General features: G+C 55.6%; 2 protein-coding genes across 4 annotated transcripts; both read left to right on the forward strand.

The window, feature by feature from the left end:
• The first annotated feature begins 987 nt into the window (after positions 1-987).
• LOC142086879 (protein PML-like) lies at positions 988-14159 on the forward strand. Of its 3 annotated transcripts, XM_075160555.1 has the most exons (8): positions 988-1090; positions 1733-2211; positions 4420-4997; positions 7607-7644; positions 8668-8902; positions 9367-9425; positions 10202-10340; positions 10985-14159. In XM_075160555.1, the coding sequence occupies exons 1-8, from the start codon at positions 1058-1060 to the stop codon at positions 11728-11730; spliced, it is 2307 nt and encodes a 768-aa protein (XP_075016656.1). In that variant the 5' UTR covers positions 988-1057; the 3' UTR covers positions 11731-14159. The 3 variants fall into 3 exon arrangements, with proteins under 3 accessions (XP_075016656.1, XP_075016657.1, XP_075016658.1); XM_075160556.1 differs by lacking the exons at positions 7607-7644; positions 8668-8902; positions 9367-9425; positions 10202-10340; positions 10985-14159 and adding an exon at positions 6216-7567; XM_075160557.1 differs by lacking the exons at positions 7607-7644; positions 8668-8902; positions 9367-9425; positions 10202-10340; positions 10985-14159 and adding an exon at positions 6234-7567.
• Positions 14159-18016, forward strand: LOC142086880 (zona pellucida sperm-binding protein 3-like). Its single transcript, XM_075160559.1, has 9 exons — positions 14159-14564; positions 15435-15553; positions 15631-15734; positions 15968-16145; positions 16243-16363; positions 16752-16843; positions 17027-17169; positions 17336-17425; positions 17513-18016. Exons 1-9 carry the CDS (start codon positions 14163-14165, stop codon positions 17626-17628), a joined length of 1365 nt encoding a protein of 454 aa, XP_075016660.1. The 5' UTR covers positions 14159-14162; the 3' UTR covers positions 17629-18016.
• The last annotated feature ends 294 nt before the right edge of the window (positions 18017-18310 follow it).

The raw sequence follows: 18310 nt of genomic DNA on the forward strand, positions 1-18310 counted from the left end.
GGGACAAGCAGACCGGTCCTGCTGGCCTGGCCTGTCCATGCAAGGGGCTGCTTGCCAAGGCAGGGCAAGGGGAATTGAAATGTTTCCAGAATTGAAATGTTTTGAATTTAAATGTTTCATGGGTGCATTCAGGCCAAACCACCTGCTAAATGTCTTCTTCAAGGCCTGGGGCTGGCTGGCACCAGCCTGGGCCAAGCTTTGGAGATCCCACAGCCATCAAAAGCCCGGAGGGGAGGTGACAGCCCTCCTTTCGGGCAGGATGGGTGAACCCCAAGTGTTCCTGGTGGTCCCCCCTTCATGGTGGTCCCCTTTTTTGTGGTGGTCCCCCTTTTGTGGTGGTCCCCCATTTGTGGTGGTTCCCCATTCGTGGTTGTCCCCTTTTTTGTGGTGGTCCCCCTTTTTTGTAGTGGTCCCCCATTCGTGGTGGTTCCCTTTTTGTGGTGGTCCTCCTTTTGTGGTGGTCCCCTGTTTTTGGTGGTCCCCCTTTTGTGGTGGTCCTCCTTTTGTGGTGGTCCCCTGTTTTTGGTGGTCCCCCATTTGTGGTGGTCCTCCTTTTGTGGTGGTCCCCTGTTTTTGGTGGTCCCCCATTTGTGGTGGTCCCCCTTTTGTGGTGGTCCCCCGTTTGTGGTGGTCCCCCGTTTTCGGTGATCCCCCTTTCCTGGTGGTCCCCACGGTGCAGATGGCTGGGGGGTACCGATGCCCTGCAAGGAGCAAAGGACCACCAGGACACAGCCAGCCTCCCGGGACAAACAGGGATGTGGAAATGCTCTCCAAGGCGGGGTGGGGGGGACAGTCCCTGAGCCCCCTCCCAGCAGGGCCCTGCAATACGTTTCCTGGGAGGGTGCTGCTCCTTGGGGAAACGCTTTTTGGGGGGTCCCCTCCGGGTTTCTCCCCTCCTTTCCAGGGGCGTGCCGGGGCCGGCAGCGGGCTCTGCGCAGCCACGAAGGAGGTGTTATTTGCAGCGCTGGGGAAACCGAAAGTGCAGGCAGCGCAGGCAGCGAGGGCAGCGCAGGCAGCGAAGGCAGCCGGAGGGGCCCCCGACCCTGCCCGCCCCGCCATGGCCGGCTCCGGCTCCGGCTCCGGCGCCCGGGTGAGCGCCGACCGGTGCAGGGGGGCACGGCGAGGGGGGTGCGGGCGGTGCAGGGGGATCGGGTTGGGCGGGGGTGTCCAGGCCACAAGGGAGTCCTCAGCCCCAAAGCGTGGCCTGGAGGGGGGGGTGGGCGGTGGGGATAAGAGTTTTTGGGGTGTTCCCCCCCCACCCCCGGTTTTTTGGGGGGGCTGGACACTAATCCAGCCCCCCCCAGCCCTGCGAAAGCACAGATGCGGAAGGGAGGGAGGCGGGAGGCCAGAGGGATGGGCTGAGCGAGGGAGGTGGGTGGGGGGATGGCTGGGAGGATGGTCCCCACCCTGCCAGGGTGGGATCCAGCGGTCCTTAGTGCCCCATCCTCTGCGCTGCCCCTCTGCAGCCCTCCCCAGCCCCATAGCCGGGGGGACCGTCCTGTTTCCTCTTTGCTAGAGGAGGAGGAAACCTGGCCATCCAACCTTACCACAGTGCACGGGCCATCCCTGGGCTGCTTACAGGGCCTGGGCATCACTGCTGGGAAGTGGTCGCTCACTGGTTGCTCCAGGTTGGGTTCGCGGGTCACGTCCCCCCCGAGGATGTGGTTTCAGAAGCTCTTAAAAACGCACCCCAGTGCTCATTCATCTTGTGCTCTTTCCCGCCCTCCCCAAGCTCCTAGAAGATGACTTCCAGTTCGTCCTCTGCGAGGGCTGCCGGCGGGAATCGCCCAACCTCAGGCTTCTCAACTGCCTCCACACCTTGTGCCTCGGTTGCCTGAGCGAGAACAAGCCCATCGGGCAGTGCCCCGTGTGCCGGACGGCCATCCCGCAGGCCAGCGGCATCCCCGACATGAACAACCTGCTCTTCACCAACCTGCAGGCCAGGCTCAAGGTCTACAAGAAGATCAGTGACGGAGTTGACTTGTTCTGTGACAACTGCAAGAAAGCCAGTGAGTTCTGGTGCTCCGAATGCGAGGAGTTCCTCTGCACCAAGTGCTTCGAGGCCCACCAGCGCTACCTGAAGAGGGAGAGCCACGAAGCCAAGAGGGTGATGGACATCAGGGCAGGGTCTGCTAAGGACTTCCTCGAGGGCCCCAGGAGGACTGGTAACTTGTCTTGCTCCAACCCAACCCACAAGAGCCAGATGATAAGGTAGGTCTAAGGAGGTCTGTCCCCATCTGGGTGGTTTCTTGTCACAAATCTCTTTGGGCTAGTCCATGATGGGACTGAGTTGGGTGTCCCTGTCCCTCTGCTGGCCTGATTGCCACCATGTCATGGAGAAGACGGGTGGGAAGTGGTGACCGGTGGGCTCTAGGACATGGAGGGAGGGTTTGGACGGAGCCGCGTTCGAGCTCATGATGGGAGAGTGGGGACAGGGTAGACCGAGGGAGGAGAGTGTGTGGGGTGCTCCTTGCTAGGTAAGGAGGGTGAGGTTGATGGAACTCAGCAAGAAGAAGGCCTGTTGCTTCAGCTGCCATGGTGGTTTCAGGATTCTGCACTTGTTCAGGGGTGAAGCTCCAAAACATTGGAGGTGGCCACTGTCCTAGGCACTTGCCCATGCTATCCCACTCACCCTGCCACTCCTAACTATCCAGCCTCGGGGCAGATCTCTGGGGGGTATTCTTAAATAGTTGTTTAACCTTAAACGAGGCCTGAAACACATCCAGGAGACATAGCAATAGGAACACGCTGGTTTGAGCATCCCAAGGATATTCAAAATCCTCCAGAGCTGTTGTAATCAGCCTGGAGGAGAAGGGGAAGGTGAAGGAAGGTGTCTCCCCCCTAAATTGGCTCTCTGAGGAGAAGGGGTAAAAAGTGTAATTATTAAAAGTTTCCAAAAGATAGCTCCCGAAGAACAGGAATGACGGCAGTGCTGAATACAGGCTCCTGATCAATAATTTTATCGTAACATAAACCGGTGTCACACAGTATAGCAAAGCAATGACCTTAATCCGTTTCCCAGAGATGATAAACCCCACATAAAAACTGATAATCAGCGTTTCCCAGAGATGATAAACCCCACATAAAAACTGATAATCAGCAGTATAGACAGCCAGTAAGGTGCTACAGACCAAAACTCCAAGAACAGATCCAACAACTCTGAGAGTAAACAAACCAACATTGTGACCAGCGACTACTAAACCGATATAATGAATGCTTATAACCAACTTGTTTTAACCCGTTCGGGTCAGATGTGTCGTTATCTCAACCCTTCGAGCCCCACGTTGGGTGCCAAAAAGGACTGTCGTGGTTTAACCCGGCAGGCAGCCAAATACCACGCAGCCGCTCGCTCGCTCCCCCCTGCCCCGGTGGGACGGGGAGAGAATCGGAAGGGTAAGAGTGAGAAAGACTCGTGGGTTGAGATAAAGACAGTTTAATAGAACAGAAAAGGGACAAAATAATAATAATAATGAAAATTATAATGATAGAAGATACAAAATGAGTGACGCACAATGCCATTGCTCACCACCCGCGCTGACTGATAACCAAGTAGCGATCGCTACTTCCTGGATCACGCCTACCATTCATACACTGAGCATGACGTCACATGGTATGGAATACCCCATTGGCCAGCTGGGCCGGCTGTCCTGGCTGTGCTCCCTCCCAACGCTTGGTTTTTTTTTTTTTAAGCTGAATGTCCTTTACTAGGAGGGAACTTAGCAACAACTGAAAACATCAGTGTTATCAACATTCTTCTCATACTGAATCCAAACCACAGCACTAGGAAGAAATTTAACCCTATCCCAGCCGAAACCAGGACGTGGTGCTAGACCAGCTTGGAGGGGATTTGGGGAACGGCATGGGTGCAGTGCAGGACAAGGTTTAAATGCCCTCAAAGGAAAGTCCAAGCAAGAAGGGAAGGGGCTGGAGCATCCGTGGAGGCCAGCACTGATGCTAGCCACGATGGCCCAGATGCCTCAGCGTGTCCCTAGCCCATCACTTGCCAAGGCTACCAGGACTTTTATGAGGGATGGATGATGATCTCCACTCCCCACTTCTTGCCTTATGGAGATAAGATACACTTTGGTTTTATGTTCTTACACATAACCCAAATAAGTGCTCGTGGAAGGGCAGAGAGCTCATTTTTTTACTGCCGTTGCGATGTGTGGATGAATGTCTACCACAATGCTTGCGCAGGAGCTGCAGTGACTGTAGCCAGCCCAGCAGAGGAGCAGAAACCCTGTGGGGATAGTGAACCAACATATTTTTTTGCAATTGGTAAGAGTATAAAACCAAATGCCTGGCCCAAACTCGGTGGTAACTTAAATTCAACGAATGAATGAATCTGCAAGTTGATCAATGAATGAATTGCAAAGTGCGTGGTCTAAATTACTGCTCCGCTTGTGCTTGGCCTCACAGCATCTACTGCCAGAAGTGCAAGAAGCCACTGTGCTGCTCGTGCGCGCTGCTGGACAGCCAGCACGCCCCCTTCTCCGACATCCACAGCGAGACCCAGCGCAGGCAGGAGGAGCTGGGCACCATGAGCCAGAAGCTGAAGCAGAAGAGAAGCGGCTTCGAGGCCACCTACGCGGCGCTGCAGGATGAGGCCGCCCGGCTGGAGCAGGCGCAGCAGGAGATGCGGGAGCTGATCCGGCAGCGCGTGGAGCAGCTGGTGCGGCTGATCCGGCAGGAGGAAGAGGAGCTGCTGGGGCTGGTGGAGGCGCGGCAGGAGCAGGGCCGGCGGGAGCTGGCGAGGGAGCTGCAGCACGTGGAGGGGGTGCTGCGGCGGATGGAGGCGGGCGAGCGGCTGGTGGAGAAGATGAGCCTCTACGCCACGGAGCAGGAGGTGATGGACATGCAGCCCTTCATCAAGGACTCGCTGGAGGAACTGCAGCGGCTGCAGCCGCCGGCGGCCGGGGAGCGAGCGCAGCCCGGGGACATGGCCGAGTGCCGGGCCAGGCTGCAGGCGCTGGTGGAACGCGTCACCGGGCACCCAGGTGAGGAGGCACTTGTCCAGGTGGGCTGGGGAGGGCGGGGAGTTGAAAAGCAGAGTTGAAGGTTATAATCCCTACTTAGATCATATTCTCCATGGATTTCAAGTCTCCTTCCACGTGGTGACTTGATGGACCTGTACCTCCAGCCTTTGCTGATGGGGTGGGCACACTCCAACCTCCCCCAAGGATGGGATGCAGTTATTGCATCCATCGCTTCCAAAGGAACGCTTGTCTCTTGCCCTTGCGGAGTAGGGCGGTCCCCCAAATGCAGTTGTACTGGGAGGGAACACGGTGAATCGCTTGGGATGGAGCCATGCCCTGGGTTGAAGGACAAGGGAGGTGAGTGGCACCTGGAGACGGCGCACATGGAGCAGGGGCTCGCAGAGGCTGGTGTTGGCAAGGAGGAAGCAGGTCAAAGGGTTGGATCCACTCTGCATCCTCTCTGAGAAATGTTTGTGCTGGTGACACGTGCAGGTCCCTCAGGGGTCATGACCATCCTCCAGGCCTTAGTGTCCTGCCACCCACTGACCACTTCTGCTCCTCAGATCTCCAGCCAGTTTGTCTTTACTCAACCTTTGTCCAAAACCATCTGGGGCAATTCCCCTTTTGGGTTGTTGATTACCGCCTTGGGATGGTGTGTCCAACCGGGAGGGCAAAATGTTCCTCAGGAGCACTCCCCAACAGGGATGGCAAGAGGTCCACGACCACTGCTGGGTTTGCCCAGGTCTTCCCCCAGCTCTTTGGCAGCAGTGCCGTGGCGGAGATGCTGGTGGTTTGGGAATGGTGAAGGCCTTGGCGTCTGTGACGTGTGCAGGGATGGTGTGCTGGAGGATCCAGGTTTGGTCAGAAGGTGGTAGCATCCTTCTAGAAAATGGGGGGGGAAAAAGCAATGGGAGGAAGAGACTTTGTGGGGTCTTCTGCTCCATCCCCCTGCTGCTGTCTTGAGACCTGGGCTATGACCAGTGTCCTCCCTGGCCCTCTGCGGGCATCCACCACGGAGCTCCTCAGGGCGAGCTCACGGTCTATGGATGGTCCATAGAAGAGCCCAGGGGTGATGTCCTGGATGGAGCTTGGGGTTTCCTGGGGGCAAGCTGCCTCCCACCCCACTCCTTGCGTCTCCGTCACATGGTGGGCATCGTCCCTCCGTCTCCCCTTGCCACCCCACCGAGGCAGGCTGGGAGGACCCTCTGAGCCCTGATTCTCCCCTCCTGCTCCCTTCAGCCTCCCTCCCCACGACAGGTACCTCTGCTCCCCAGCACGACTCCCTGTCCGAAGACGAGACCCTGATCCTCGACCTCGAGCCTCCCGGGGAGCATTGTCAACCGCATGGAGGTCTCCCTGCAGGGCTGCCTGCCCACCACCAGCCCTGTGCCCCCGTGTCGGACCCCTCCGGTGGCAGAGGACATGTGTGTCCAGACCAGGGAGGGGATATGTCCCCCACCCAACCCATACCTCCAGCCCTTCTGATGCAGAGGGATGAAGAAGCAGAGGAAGTCTCGGGGTCAGCCCATGGGGACACTGTGCCTCTTCCCAGGAGTATCCAGGACTCTCTGGCCTCCCTGCAGGAAGATTTCAGTGGCTGGGCCAGGTCCAACGTGCAGCAGGTGGACAAGCTCCTGAAGATCGGCGATCGCCTCCTGCAAGCTCAGCGCAGGGCAAACAGGCACCTGGTGTCCATGACCCGGGAGATCCAGGCCATGTCCCGCTCCCTGGCCACCATCGTCCCTGCTGTGGGACCCTTGCTGCAGCCTGTGGCCAACCCATGGGACGCCCCCACCGCAGACGTGGACTGGCCGTCGCTGCCCTCCAACCTGCTGGACTTATTCCCTCCCAGCACCCCGCAGAACCATGAACCGCTGGTCCCAGCGGCTGCTACGGCCCCTTCCCCTAACAGACCCCCTCCTGCCGCCTCCCCCACCAGCCCGGCGCGCTCGGAGCCCTCCAGCCCAGCCTCCGAGGGGGAATGCCCCAAATCAAGGCACCCCACCAGGGGCAAGCGTGGTGGGAAGCCCAGCACCAGATTTCAGAAGCGGAGGAAGAAGTGAGGGTCTTCAAATCAGAACGTTTGCCATGGACTGCAGCTGCTTGGAAGACCCTTTAAAGGTCCCTATGGAGACCAAGCTCTCCATCTCACCTTGCTATGCCAATAAATCCTCCTGGGATGAACGGTGCATTGGTCTTTTGCTGGGTTTGGGAAGGCAGCATCTCCCCCACGAATGAGCCCTCGCCGCTGCATGGCAATAACTTGCTCAGGAACAGCATGATCCTGCTAATTTTCTTTTTTCTTTCCTTTCCAGCACGTGTGACCTCCTGGCTTATGGGTATGGGATGGGTGGGAGGGCAGCAAACCCGTATGGGAGAGCTGGAGGAAAAGCTTTAGTGCAAAGATGGGTGAATGAGCTGGTGGGTGGCTGGGTGGAATGGGCACCTCCCCAGCCCAGCTGGCAAGCTCACTGCTGGATTTTGGCCTCAGTAGTATCTCCAAGAGGTGACCCTCCAAGGAGGTGGCCCCAGAGCCACCTGCACCTTCTGCAGAGTCTTTTCTTGCTGCTCTCAGATGTCCCCAGCATTGCTTGCCCTCCCCTCAGCTTGCCGTGTTTTTCTTCTTTCAGAAGCCACCCCAGCTGCAGCCACGGAAAACTCCCACAAGGTGAGACTTGGTTTTGCTTGCGTTGCTCTGGGATTTTTGCCTTCTGGGGTTACCCGGCAGGAATTTGGGGCTACCCCCAGCCATTGCAAGGTGGCTTGAGCTCTGGCGTTTGGTTGCTCCTTTCCAAGTTCTCTTTTGAAAAAGGAGATCAGCCAAGCTGGCTGGGCGTAGAGCTGCAGAGCCAGGGTAGATTTTGTCCCTTGAAGGCACCTTTCTGGCTAAGGCGCAAATGTGCGTGAGACATGCCGCTGCATGCACTGCAAAGAGCTCTCGTAGGCACGGTGGCTTGCAAATCGTTTCCTGCCTGCACCCTGCCCTGCCCTGCCCACATCTGGGGCTGGCGGGGGAGAGATGCTGTGACTGGTTGTGATGGATTTGGGGCCCCCAAACACATCTCCCACAAGAAGGGCAGAGCCCCACTCAAGCAGAAGTGGCCTTCAACGATGTTGAAGGCAAGCTCTCTTCTGGTTTCCAGTTCCATAGTGCATGAAGGACTTGTCTAGCATCAGACCTGTCTGCCTTTGCCTGGGACAAAACAGCCGCCACAGGGCCGGGGCTGGGGACCCCCAGGCTGCCCCTCTGCAGAGCACGTCCCCAGGCTGGGAGCAGAAGGGCTTAGCCCTGCCTGCAAGCCCTGCAGAGCCTGGGAGCCTCAGGGCTGAAGCAAGAAGATAAAGATGATTTATTCCCCCAGCTCAGGAAGGGGAGGTTCCCATCTTCTCCTTTGCAGCCGTTAAGCAAAGCAGAAAGTTTTCCTGACCCTTGTCAGGCAGAGAGGGGACCTTGACCAAGGTGGCTGGAGTGGCCACAGCCCAGGAGAGCCAGGGGCTTCATGCCAGAAATGAGGACGTGGTGCTGGGTGACCCCAGAGCAGCAGAGACCATCTGGGCAAGCAGAGCGCTCGCTTTGGGCAGGAACAAACCCGTGTGGTCAAGCTTGTTCGGCTGTACTCCGGTGGCAAAGGACATCTCCATCCCTCACCACGCAGGGCCGCTCTCAGTGGGCTCCTCCTTGCATACTTAGGTCTCCACTTCCATCCCTGCAAAGAGGAAGAAAGTCCAAGATGCGAGTGTCCTGACGTTGCCGGTGAAGGTGAAGGTTGAAGACAACGATGACGGGTGGAACCAGATGGTGCTGCAGGAGCCAAGCTGCTTGGGCCAGCCTGGCACCAGCTATTCAGTGTCCCCCAAGACTCTCACCCAGAAGGACAGCCTGCTGGAAGACATGGCAGATGGCAACGGTGGGCTGCATGACTCAGGTACGTGGTGTCCAGGGCGGTGAAGCCATGGGTAGACTTTACGTGTGTAGGCATCGAGGCAGGGGAGTTTGCAGCATCTCCATAGACATCCCAGGAGGATAGTTATGTCCCAGCGCATTGTCTTGTTCAAAGACAAGATGTTTGGTGGAGACTGATGGAGAACCAGACTTTATTCCTTCAACTGCTTGCATACTCTTAGGCTAATGCTGCATTTTGGTTCTCTCTCCCCCGAAGGATCTTGCCCAGTGTGTACTCTCTATCTGTGGCTTGAGGGGGAATCAGTCCTTTTTCAGGGGGACCCTGAGGGTGCAGTTGCTCCCTGCTTGCTCCCCACCCACCTTGTCCAGGTGCCACCTCTCGGCATGTTTGGTGATGCCGATCGGGGGACCCATCAGCCCTGGCACTCACTGCAGGGGTGGACAGCCCCACATCCGAAAGCTGACACCTCTTTCCTACCTTGGCAGATAGCGATATTCTCTGCTTGGACAGCTTTGAGGAGGACAGCACCGATGATGAATCGATGGTGAGTGCAGCTAAAGAGCTTTCAGTGCCTGGTCCTGCATTGCTCAGTGTTTAAGCCATGGAGACTGGACCACTTGGTGCTTCCAGACCTTCAGGACCATTCCATAATCCCCCTTAAAACCTGGCAAGGAACTTGTGAAATCCTTCCTGAGTGCCAAAATAAATCCCCTCTAGCTCTCCTCCACTTCTGGGGGAACTGGGCTGCCTAGCAGCTTGGAGACCTTGGTAGATACCATCTTGGCGATGCCAAGGTGGTGAGCAGCCAAAATGAAGGCCAGCAAGAAGAGGCAGCCCAAAACCTCACCTCCTCTTCGAGCCTATGGATGGATCGCGTTTTGTTGTTACTGTGCAGCACCGAGCAGTTCACATGACAGTCTGCGCGTCCAAAAGCTGGTGACCAGCTCTTCAGAAGAGGTTTTAGAAATGAGCAGCTTCCCTTCCCTGCCTGCTGTTTGCTGGGTTAGGCCCTTGGCTCACAGCCAGAGGGGAGATGTTGGGTAGCCCCAACTTTTCTATCACTTTTGAGCAGAAAACCTGTCGGGAAGGATCCAAGCAAGCCATCCCATGTGGACATGCATGGAGTATGCACGTCACTTTGTTTTGCGGTCCTGGCAAATCTTCATGACCAACCAGAGGGGCTTATTACACGCTAAGTCCTCTAGCAGGCAGTTTGAGTAGATCCCTGAGCTTTGGTAACCTCCAGGACACAAGTGCCCAGAGCTGCTGCCCTGGTTCTTCCTGTGACGTTTATTAAAAGCAAATTTTGTGCTCTTCCAGGACTCCAGTCTACTAGATGACCTCAGCTACATGCTCGACGAGAACACCAGCGTAGACTACCTGGGCCTTTCCATCAGCAGCCAAAAGACACTGGACACGAGACAAGGATCCCTGGTCTTCTTTGACTTGAAGATTTTGAGTAAGATCCTAAGAGAGGAGGTCCCATGTTGCAGCCAGCTCAGATCCCCATCTGTCAGTGTCTCTTTTTTTGCAGGGGAGAAGTTCAGGCATGTCCACCATGGCCTTGGCTGTGTAAGGGAGAGCACAATATCCTGAGCTCCCAAGAGGCCTTGCCTTTGAGTTTCAGGACATCTGGAGGAACGTGGAGCCCATAGGGCCATGGGGAGATTTCTCTGAGATTGCTCAGCCAGTTACCCAGCCCTTGCGCCGTTGTGTCAACATGGGCTCCCCTGCTTCTCCTTCCCATGGGCCAATCTCTCTTGGGCGAGGTGGATTTTACTTTTCAAGCCCCTCTCCTTAGTCCGCCCTCAAAAAGCTGTGAAAGCCGTTATGTTCCTGGTGGGGGGGATGATCCCAGTGCAGGAGGTGTTGGTGTTAATGGGAAGGGCACTCCTGAAGGACGTTGGAGGTGCTGGAAGCTGAGGGTGTGACTGAATGGTGGAGATAGGTGAAATGATGGATCAGTCCCCAGCTGCTATCGATGGTGAAGGCTGTTAGAGGCTGAGCAACTCAATCAATGTTTTATTTTCCTACTGAATAAGAGACTAATTCTGCCTTTCCGCCTTTTTCAATCCTCTTTCCCTTCCCCCTCCTCTTCTCTAGAAAATAAAAGCATTCAGATGACGGTGGTAGATGGAGAGAAAATATTCCCAGTCCTGATTCAGCCAGTGAAACATTTACCCAGTTTGATGGCCAAAAACAGAGTCTACGAGATCGGTCTGAGGAATCTGCTGTGCCACCTCAACACTGTCCACAGGCCCATCCTAGGTGGCTTTGGTCTCTGGTCACTCCCCTTTCCCATCCTCTTGAAAGCATTAACAGTCATGAACAAGAAAGAGGAGTTCAGCTCTGTCGTGTATGGTTTCCTGGACATTTTGCCCGTGATTAAGGAGGAGATCCCCAAAAGGGATAGCTACAAGCTGAGGAACTTGGCCAGTGCTTACCTCTGGTGCCACTTTGGTGACTGCAGCGCCATGGAGAACGCCAACATCGTGAAGTACCTGTGCAAGGTCCTGGACGTCAATCTGGTGAACAAACCCAGGCTGATCCTCAGTCAAGCCAGCCTGGAGACCTTCATCTCCCTCCAGCCCTTGCTGGCTGAGAAGCTCCTCACCAAGCCATCAGCCCAAACATTAGCTGCCCACAACATCGGCCTCTCTGAGCTCCGGTCCTACTACCAGCGCAACCCCGAGCAGGGGCTCCAGCAAGCATCCCGTCTCATCAATGCTCTCCGGCACAGCTCCGAAAAGGAAGTCCGAAACCTGAGCAAGGTCAAGGTCTACTTCCAGTACGAGGAGCAGTTGGCTGAAAGCCAGAAGACCCTGGAAGCAGTTTCCCAAGAGCCATAAAGAGCAAGAAAGAGTGTTGAACGATGCTAGCGCCTCTCCAGGACTCATTCCCCGTGGGTGAGAGGGAATGAGTCCTGGAGCCAAATCCTGGCTCACATCGGTAGTTTTGCCTTCAATATTTCCTGCCTGTTCCTGCCTGGGGTGATGAGTCTGGGTCTCTGGGGTGTGAGGGTCTCTTGCTGTCCTCTCTCATCTGAACTTGTGCTACAGTGAAGAGGTGAGGACACCAGCTTGGCTGAGAGATGTCCTGGCTCTGATCCGACACCCTGCAGTCACGCCGTGCCTTTGTTTCCCCCCTGGATGGATCAAGCCAACTCTTGGGAGAAATCTTTTGAACCATTTCTGGTCTGGGGTTTGGGAGGGGTCACTGGGATCTGAAGCCAGCTGGAGAAACAGCAGCTGGGGAAACTGGTTTGGAAGGACCAAGGATGGTGGTCATTGCTAGGAAGGAGGTTGGGCAGAGCTGCTCTGTTCCCGTGAGCTGCTGTGTGGGACATGGCTGTGGGAAGAACTGAAAATCCTCAGCAGGATCAGCAGGATCCGACCCCTCTAGGGGTGTGAACCTCCTAAGTGGGCACACTTAGGGGTATGGGTTTCCTACCTCTCCCCCTGCTTTCCAAGCTCAAAGAGAGCCAAGGAATTGCTTGATCAGGGGATGCTCCTCCTTGCTCTTTGGCTCCTGTGCCTGCCTACAGATGCAGAAGAAATAAATGATTTTCCTAATTTGCTGGGCATTACAAATGGTTTCCTTTTGCTGCCCGCTCCCGCAATACCCACCTGCTCAAAAAGGCAGATGTGCAGGGTGGTGGGTGCTGCGGTGATGGGCGCTTTGCAGCGTGATGCCCCTTTGAGTCCACGACGCCGCTGAGATGAGCGCGATGAGCAGGGGGTGACCCACGTACGTGAGACGTGTGGCTAACCCCAAGATAGGCGTTGGCTTGAAGACAAGCAAGAGAGCACCAAGAGGTCCTGTTTGCTCAGGGAGGTGCCGAGAAAGCCCGTCAGCCTGCTCCGCATGGGAACAACCCAAGTCATTTCCCTTCGGATGGTACCTACCTGTCCCGCCCGCCAGCAGCTCTCCAGTTTGGATCATGCCAAAACAGCCTGATTCAGCCACGGCTATCGCCCGAAACTCGTGGACATCCCACCTGGTCCTCACTTGTGTGTGCGAGCAAATGCAATCAGCACACCAACGTTCACCCAGAGGCAGGGGCAAAGCAAACATCCTTGTGCTGTCCCTAAAGCCCCATACAAGATCTCCTGTCCAAAGCCGTGCTCCTCCCCGGTGTCACTTCAATACAAAAAACCTGCTTTTCTTCCTGATTTATAGCCTCTAACCAGGCACGAGGAAGCTTGCAGGCTGATTCAGCTGGGTCAACCTGCCCCGGTCCCCTCCCTCTGGGGACCACAGAGGGGACAACCTGCTGCTGAATCATCCCAGGAAGGGATGGATTGCCCAGACACCGTGGGAACTGTTTTGCCCCAGGTCTAATAATTCTAATAATTATTAGAAATCATTATTATTTCTAATGACTAATAGCTCTAATATTATTCCCAGTAAGGATTATTCTAGTCATTATTTTACTACCACTCATTTCAACACCAGTCCTGCCCAGGAAGCTGGTGGCTCCAAGGGACAAGTCTCTTCAGGAAACAGTTAAACAGCCACGTGTGCCCAAGCGTGTTCCTCTCTTTTGCTAAAATCCCGGGAAACACAAGGAAACACAAGGAAATAGGTGCGGACGCCACTGTGTGGAGTCTGGACCTGCAGGAACAGGGATACAGTTCAGGGCAACCGATGAGGATCTCCTCCACGATCCCCCCTTTTCCTTTTAATCCTCCACTTGATTCAAGTTTAAATTTCCCCTTCTTCCTCCAGAAAATCAATTTTTGCTCGGTAGTGAAGAGCCAGCCATGAGTCCCTCATGTCCTGGAAATCCCCAATTGCCCTTGACATGAGCGGCTCCATGAGGATCATCACCACCTTGAAGGAGCTGGGGACAGGGACAAGTTTGGGCACCTGAAGAGTGGGTGTACCTTGGGAAAGTGCCACCCCCCACGCCATGCCCCCGTGACCCTGCTACAGAAGGGCCCCATGATCTAGAGATGGGACATATGGTCTGAAGGTGGGACACATCTCTGTGCGTCTTACGGAGCTGGTTGTCACCAAAAAATAGAGGAAAAACCTGCAGCTGGCTGGACAGCAAACTCAGCATCTCTCCTGTGGGCAAGGGACCCAATCCAGTACCTCATTAGCTCATTAGAGCCCACCACGATGGGTTCCCAGGGAATTGGGTGCTCTCAGCTGTTGCCAATTGCCCTTATGGGAGGTGTGCCGAGCATCACCTGGGGTGGGAGAGGCTGTGAGAGGTGTGGGCTATAAAAGGTCCCTGGGCAGCAGTTGCTCCTTGTGCTGGACCCTGGTAGGCAGGATGAGGCCTAGAAGCAGCCTGGGGTTTGCTCTTTTCTGCTGGGTTTTTGGGGAGGTGGTTGCTTACAACCCCTGGGGCTTCTTTAGAGGGGAGGCAGAGCTATGGAGGTACGGAGGGGAGCCTTCCTGGGGGCAGCCCCGTGCCTTCTCCCAGCCCTCTCCCTGGGCGTGGGTGGATGTCTCCCAGCTCCAGGCTGCTGCCCCGCTGCACCCCGTGGCCGTGCAGTGCCAGGAGGCGCAGGTGGTGGTCAGGGTGCACAGGGACCTCTTTGGCACGGGGCGCCTGGTCAAGGCTGCGGAGCTGACCCTGGGCTCGGCTGCCTGCCTGCCTGCAGTCTGGAACGCTGCTGAGACCACGGTGACCTTCGTGGCTGGACTGCATGAGTGTGGCAGCACCCTCAGGGTAAGGTGGTGGGGGGCTGGAACCCTAGGGTGGGGGTCTGCCTCTTGGGTTGCACCTCAGTGCCTTGGGATGCTGAGACTGGCAGGGGGTTGTAGGTGGGCTTGGGGAAATACTCCAAAGCCTTTCCTACAGGCTGAACATCTCAGCCTGCTTTTCAAGGGCAGCAGAAGCTGTTCTGTCTGGTTCAGGGGCTAGCTCTGGTGTTGTGGAAGCAGGGAAGGGCATGCAAGAGGCAGAGAAATTAGGTTTTTCTTGATGAATACAGAGGTATCTAGATCTCCCAGGACTACTTTTGCTGTTGCTGCCACCTCCAGATGACCTGGTGCTGGGAGCCTCTGCAGCAAGCCAGCAGTGGATGCCTACCTTAGGAGGCATCTGGGTGCTGCTTGAGCGTAGCATGAAGCTACTTCACAGAAAACTTAAATTTGAAGTGGTCTCTCCCCCCTGGGAGAGGCTTGGGGCCACCAGGGTGAGCAGGTACCCTCCCATACTCCAGCCAGCAGATATCTTCATTAAATGCCCTCCCCCCCAAGCAGAAGTCACCCTCTTATATAGTGGGGGACAGACCTTCCTGTCTGTTGTTTTGGGGCATGGAAACTAGAAGAAAAAAAAAAAAAACAATCAGCTTGAGCACCTCTGCATCCAGCTCTGCTGCTGACCTGGGACAGGCTGGAGCAGCTCCCCAGCCCAGAGCATCCCTTGCAGCAGGATGAGTGCCACTCACCTGCCTCCGACACACAAATACTACTGGCTGATGACCAGAAGAAACATCTCAGCACTGAGTCTCCAGGTTTAAATGTGCCGCTCTGTGTGTGCAGGCAAGGAACAGGGCTCTTACTGGACTGGATAATGTGTCTTGTCTTTCCCCAGGTGACCCCTGATGCTCTAGTCTACAGCATGAGCTTAAATTACAAACCAGTTCCTGCTGGTAACCCTGTCATTGTCCGCACCAGCCCTGCTGTGGTTCCTGTTGAGTGCCACTACCCAAGGTGAGCCAATGTGGGTGAGTACCAAGCAAGCCCATTGGCTGCCACAGCGCCTTTAACTATGGGCATCTCTTCCCCAGGAGGTACAACGTGAGCAGCAATGGCGTCAAGCCCACGTGGACACCTTTCCGCTCCACCCTGTCCTCTGAGGAGAAGCTACCCTTCTCCCTGCGCCTCATGAACGGTAGGTTTTGGGTGAGGGTCTCCTCTGGTGCAGCGCACCCTGGGCTGGCCACGCTTCCACTAGATGTCACAGCTGGTGCTGGTATCACCCCAGTGCTCCTGGAGCAAGTGGGGTTTGGTACAGTTTTGGGGAGCACCCAGGGCCTTGTGCCTGTTGGGGCTTCCTTGGGTGAAAGCAGTGAAGCCCAAGCTGGCTTCCCGTTCACGAGTGCCTGGTGACCGCTCTCCTTCCAGATGACTGGAGTGCCGAGAGGGTGTCCACCATATTTCAACTGGGAGAGGTCCTCCACTTCCAAGCTGGTGTCAACACAGAGAACCACGCACCTCTGAGGCTCTTTGTGGACAACTGTGTGGCCACCCTGGCCCCAGACAGGAGCTCTTCTCCCCAGTATGCTTTCATTGACTTCAGTGGGTAAGAGCTGGTTGTTCCCTTATTTAGAGATGCCTTTTTTTCAGGTTATGGCTATCTCTGATAGCAGGATCCTGCTGGTCCTTGCTTTTGTGTCTAGGTGCCTGGTGGATGGGCAACTGGATGATGCCACCTCGACTTTTATATCCCCAAGACCCAGGCAAGATGTGCTTCAGTTTGCAGTAGATGCATTCAAGTTTGCAGGAGACTCCAGCAACCTGGTAAATCCTTCCTGAAGCAAGTGAAGTCCCTCGTCTAGATGGGGCTATGGCCTCACTCCACCAAGAAAGTTAACGTGGTTTGTCTAGAATTACATTCCCAAGGCAACTACCTCATAGCAATGTGTGAATGAGGTCACCCTGTATTACTGCTTCTGGATCATGGCCCTCTGAGCCAAGGATCTTCCTTGAAGACCAGTTCTGATACTGGTCAAGGCAAGCCCTTCTGATGGGCTTCAATATCTGAGCCCTTAAGTGGCTGGAAGGAAGCAGAGGGGTTTGAGCTGCCCTGGGGAGTTGGTGGTCCCATTGGAGACCAACTTCATGGTGTGTGGGAAAGCCATAAAGGCAAGTGACAGCCTAACCCCTCTGCCCTGCCTGGCCTCCCCAGATCTACATCACCTGCCACCTGAAGGTCTCCCTGGCTGACCAAGCCCCAGACCCTCTGAACAAGGCTTGCTCCTTCAACAAAGCCAGCAACCTGTGAGTAATTGGAACAGCAGTTTGCCCGAGGGTGAAGAGCTTGGGCTTCTCATCTGGTGTGTCACCTTTCAGGAAGGTGGGGTTGGCCATCTGGGTGGGAGGGTTTTGGTCTCTCCTGGGAGACCCCAAAGCATGTGAGGGATTCCTACCATAGGATGGGCTACTCACCAGGCTCTCTTCTAGCTGGGCTCCTGTGGAAGGCACCCGGGATGTCTGCTCCTGCTGCGAGATGAGGAGCTGTGGCTTGGCCAGGCACTCCAGGAGGCTCCATGCTCCCTCCCCATGGCAAGGAGGACGTGCCCGGAGAGAACTGCCCTCCCAGCTTGGTATGTCTCAGTGTGCCTCTTGGTCTTTTGTCACCATCGTGGTAACTTGCCCGGAGCTGGATGGCTGGAGCTGCCTCACAACCTGTTGGCTCCTCAGTGCTAATCTAAGACTTGGGAGAACTAGATGGTCAAATGAGTTTGAGTGCTCACAGGTCCTCCCTTTCAGATCCCTTGGTGAAAGAGGCAGATGTTGCAGTTGGACCTCTCTTCATCCACAGCTGGCAGGATCACCCAGTGAGGAGGATGCCTTCACGAGGTAGGGCAAACCCAGGGAATGGTGGAGGGGGGTTGTGGGGCAGGTCCTGGCTCTAGCCATAACCATCTCCTTACTTCTCCTTCCTAGATGCAGGTCACTTGTGGATGGTCTTGGGACTGGCAGCAGTTGCTGGTTTGGTCATCCTGATCCTTGCTGTTCTAGGAGCTCTGACTGTCTGCCGGAAGCCCAACAACCCCGTTTAAGTCGCTGGTTTCAACTTTTATAGACTCTGAAGGACTGTGAGAGACTTGGGGGGAGGTGGAGAAGTCTTCCTGGAGCCTGAGCTAATCAAATCTTCATGCTAACTTTAACTGTGCTTCTTTGCCTCCCTAAACCCAGTCTTGATGTCTCATTCTCCTGAAGCCCTGTCCTCAGCAGAGCTTTGTACAGCTTTACACCCCCATGAACTTCCCCCAGAGCACTTAGTTGGCAACTGATGCTCTGTTTTCTTGTCTTTAGAAGAACGGAGTTGTGTTTAGCCTCAAAACATCTTACCTTTTTGTGGAGCTACTTGGGTCTGCCCTATACTGGTAACTCCTTACTCGGTAAGCCAAGGGGAGCTAAGGCTTTAATAAAACTTGGACCACTCTCCTCCTGCCTGAAGCTGTCTCTGGGAGAGAAATCCAGCTTTGCTGGATGAGGAAGGGAGCACAACTTGCGGGTTGGTGGGTTGGGCTCTGCCTGGGACAGAGGCAGGAATTCCAGTCCCTGCCCCAAGGACTGTTTACACATAGTTGTATGTAACAAGCCTTGGCTGAAGTGTGTAAACAGTCCTTGGGGCAGGGACTGGAATTTCTGCCCCCACTCCCCTCCTCCAAAAGGGGCTTTCTGACATGCCTGAGTCACACTTGCTTTTTTTCCCCTCCTGTTGCTATGAAACTTGGG

The sequence above is a fragment of the Calonectris borealis genome, chromosome 11 (genome assembly GCF_964195595.1).
Source record: "Calonectris borealis chromosome 11, bCalBor7.hap1.2, whole genome shotgun sequence".
In the NCBI taxonomy this organism is placed as follows: Eukaryota; Metazoa; Chordata; class Aves; order Procellariiformes; family Procellariidae; genus Calonectris; species Calonectris borealis.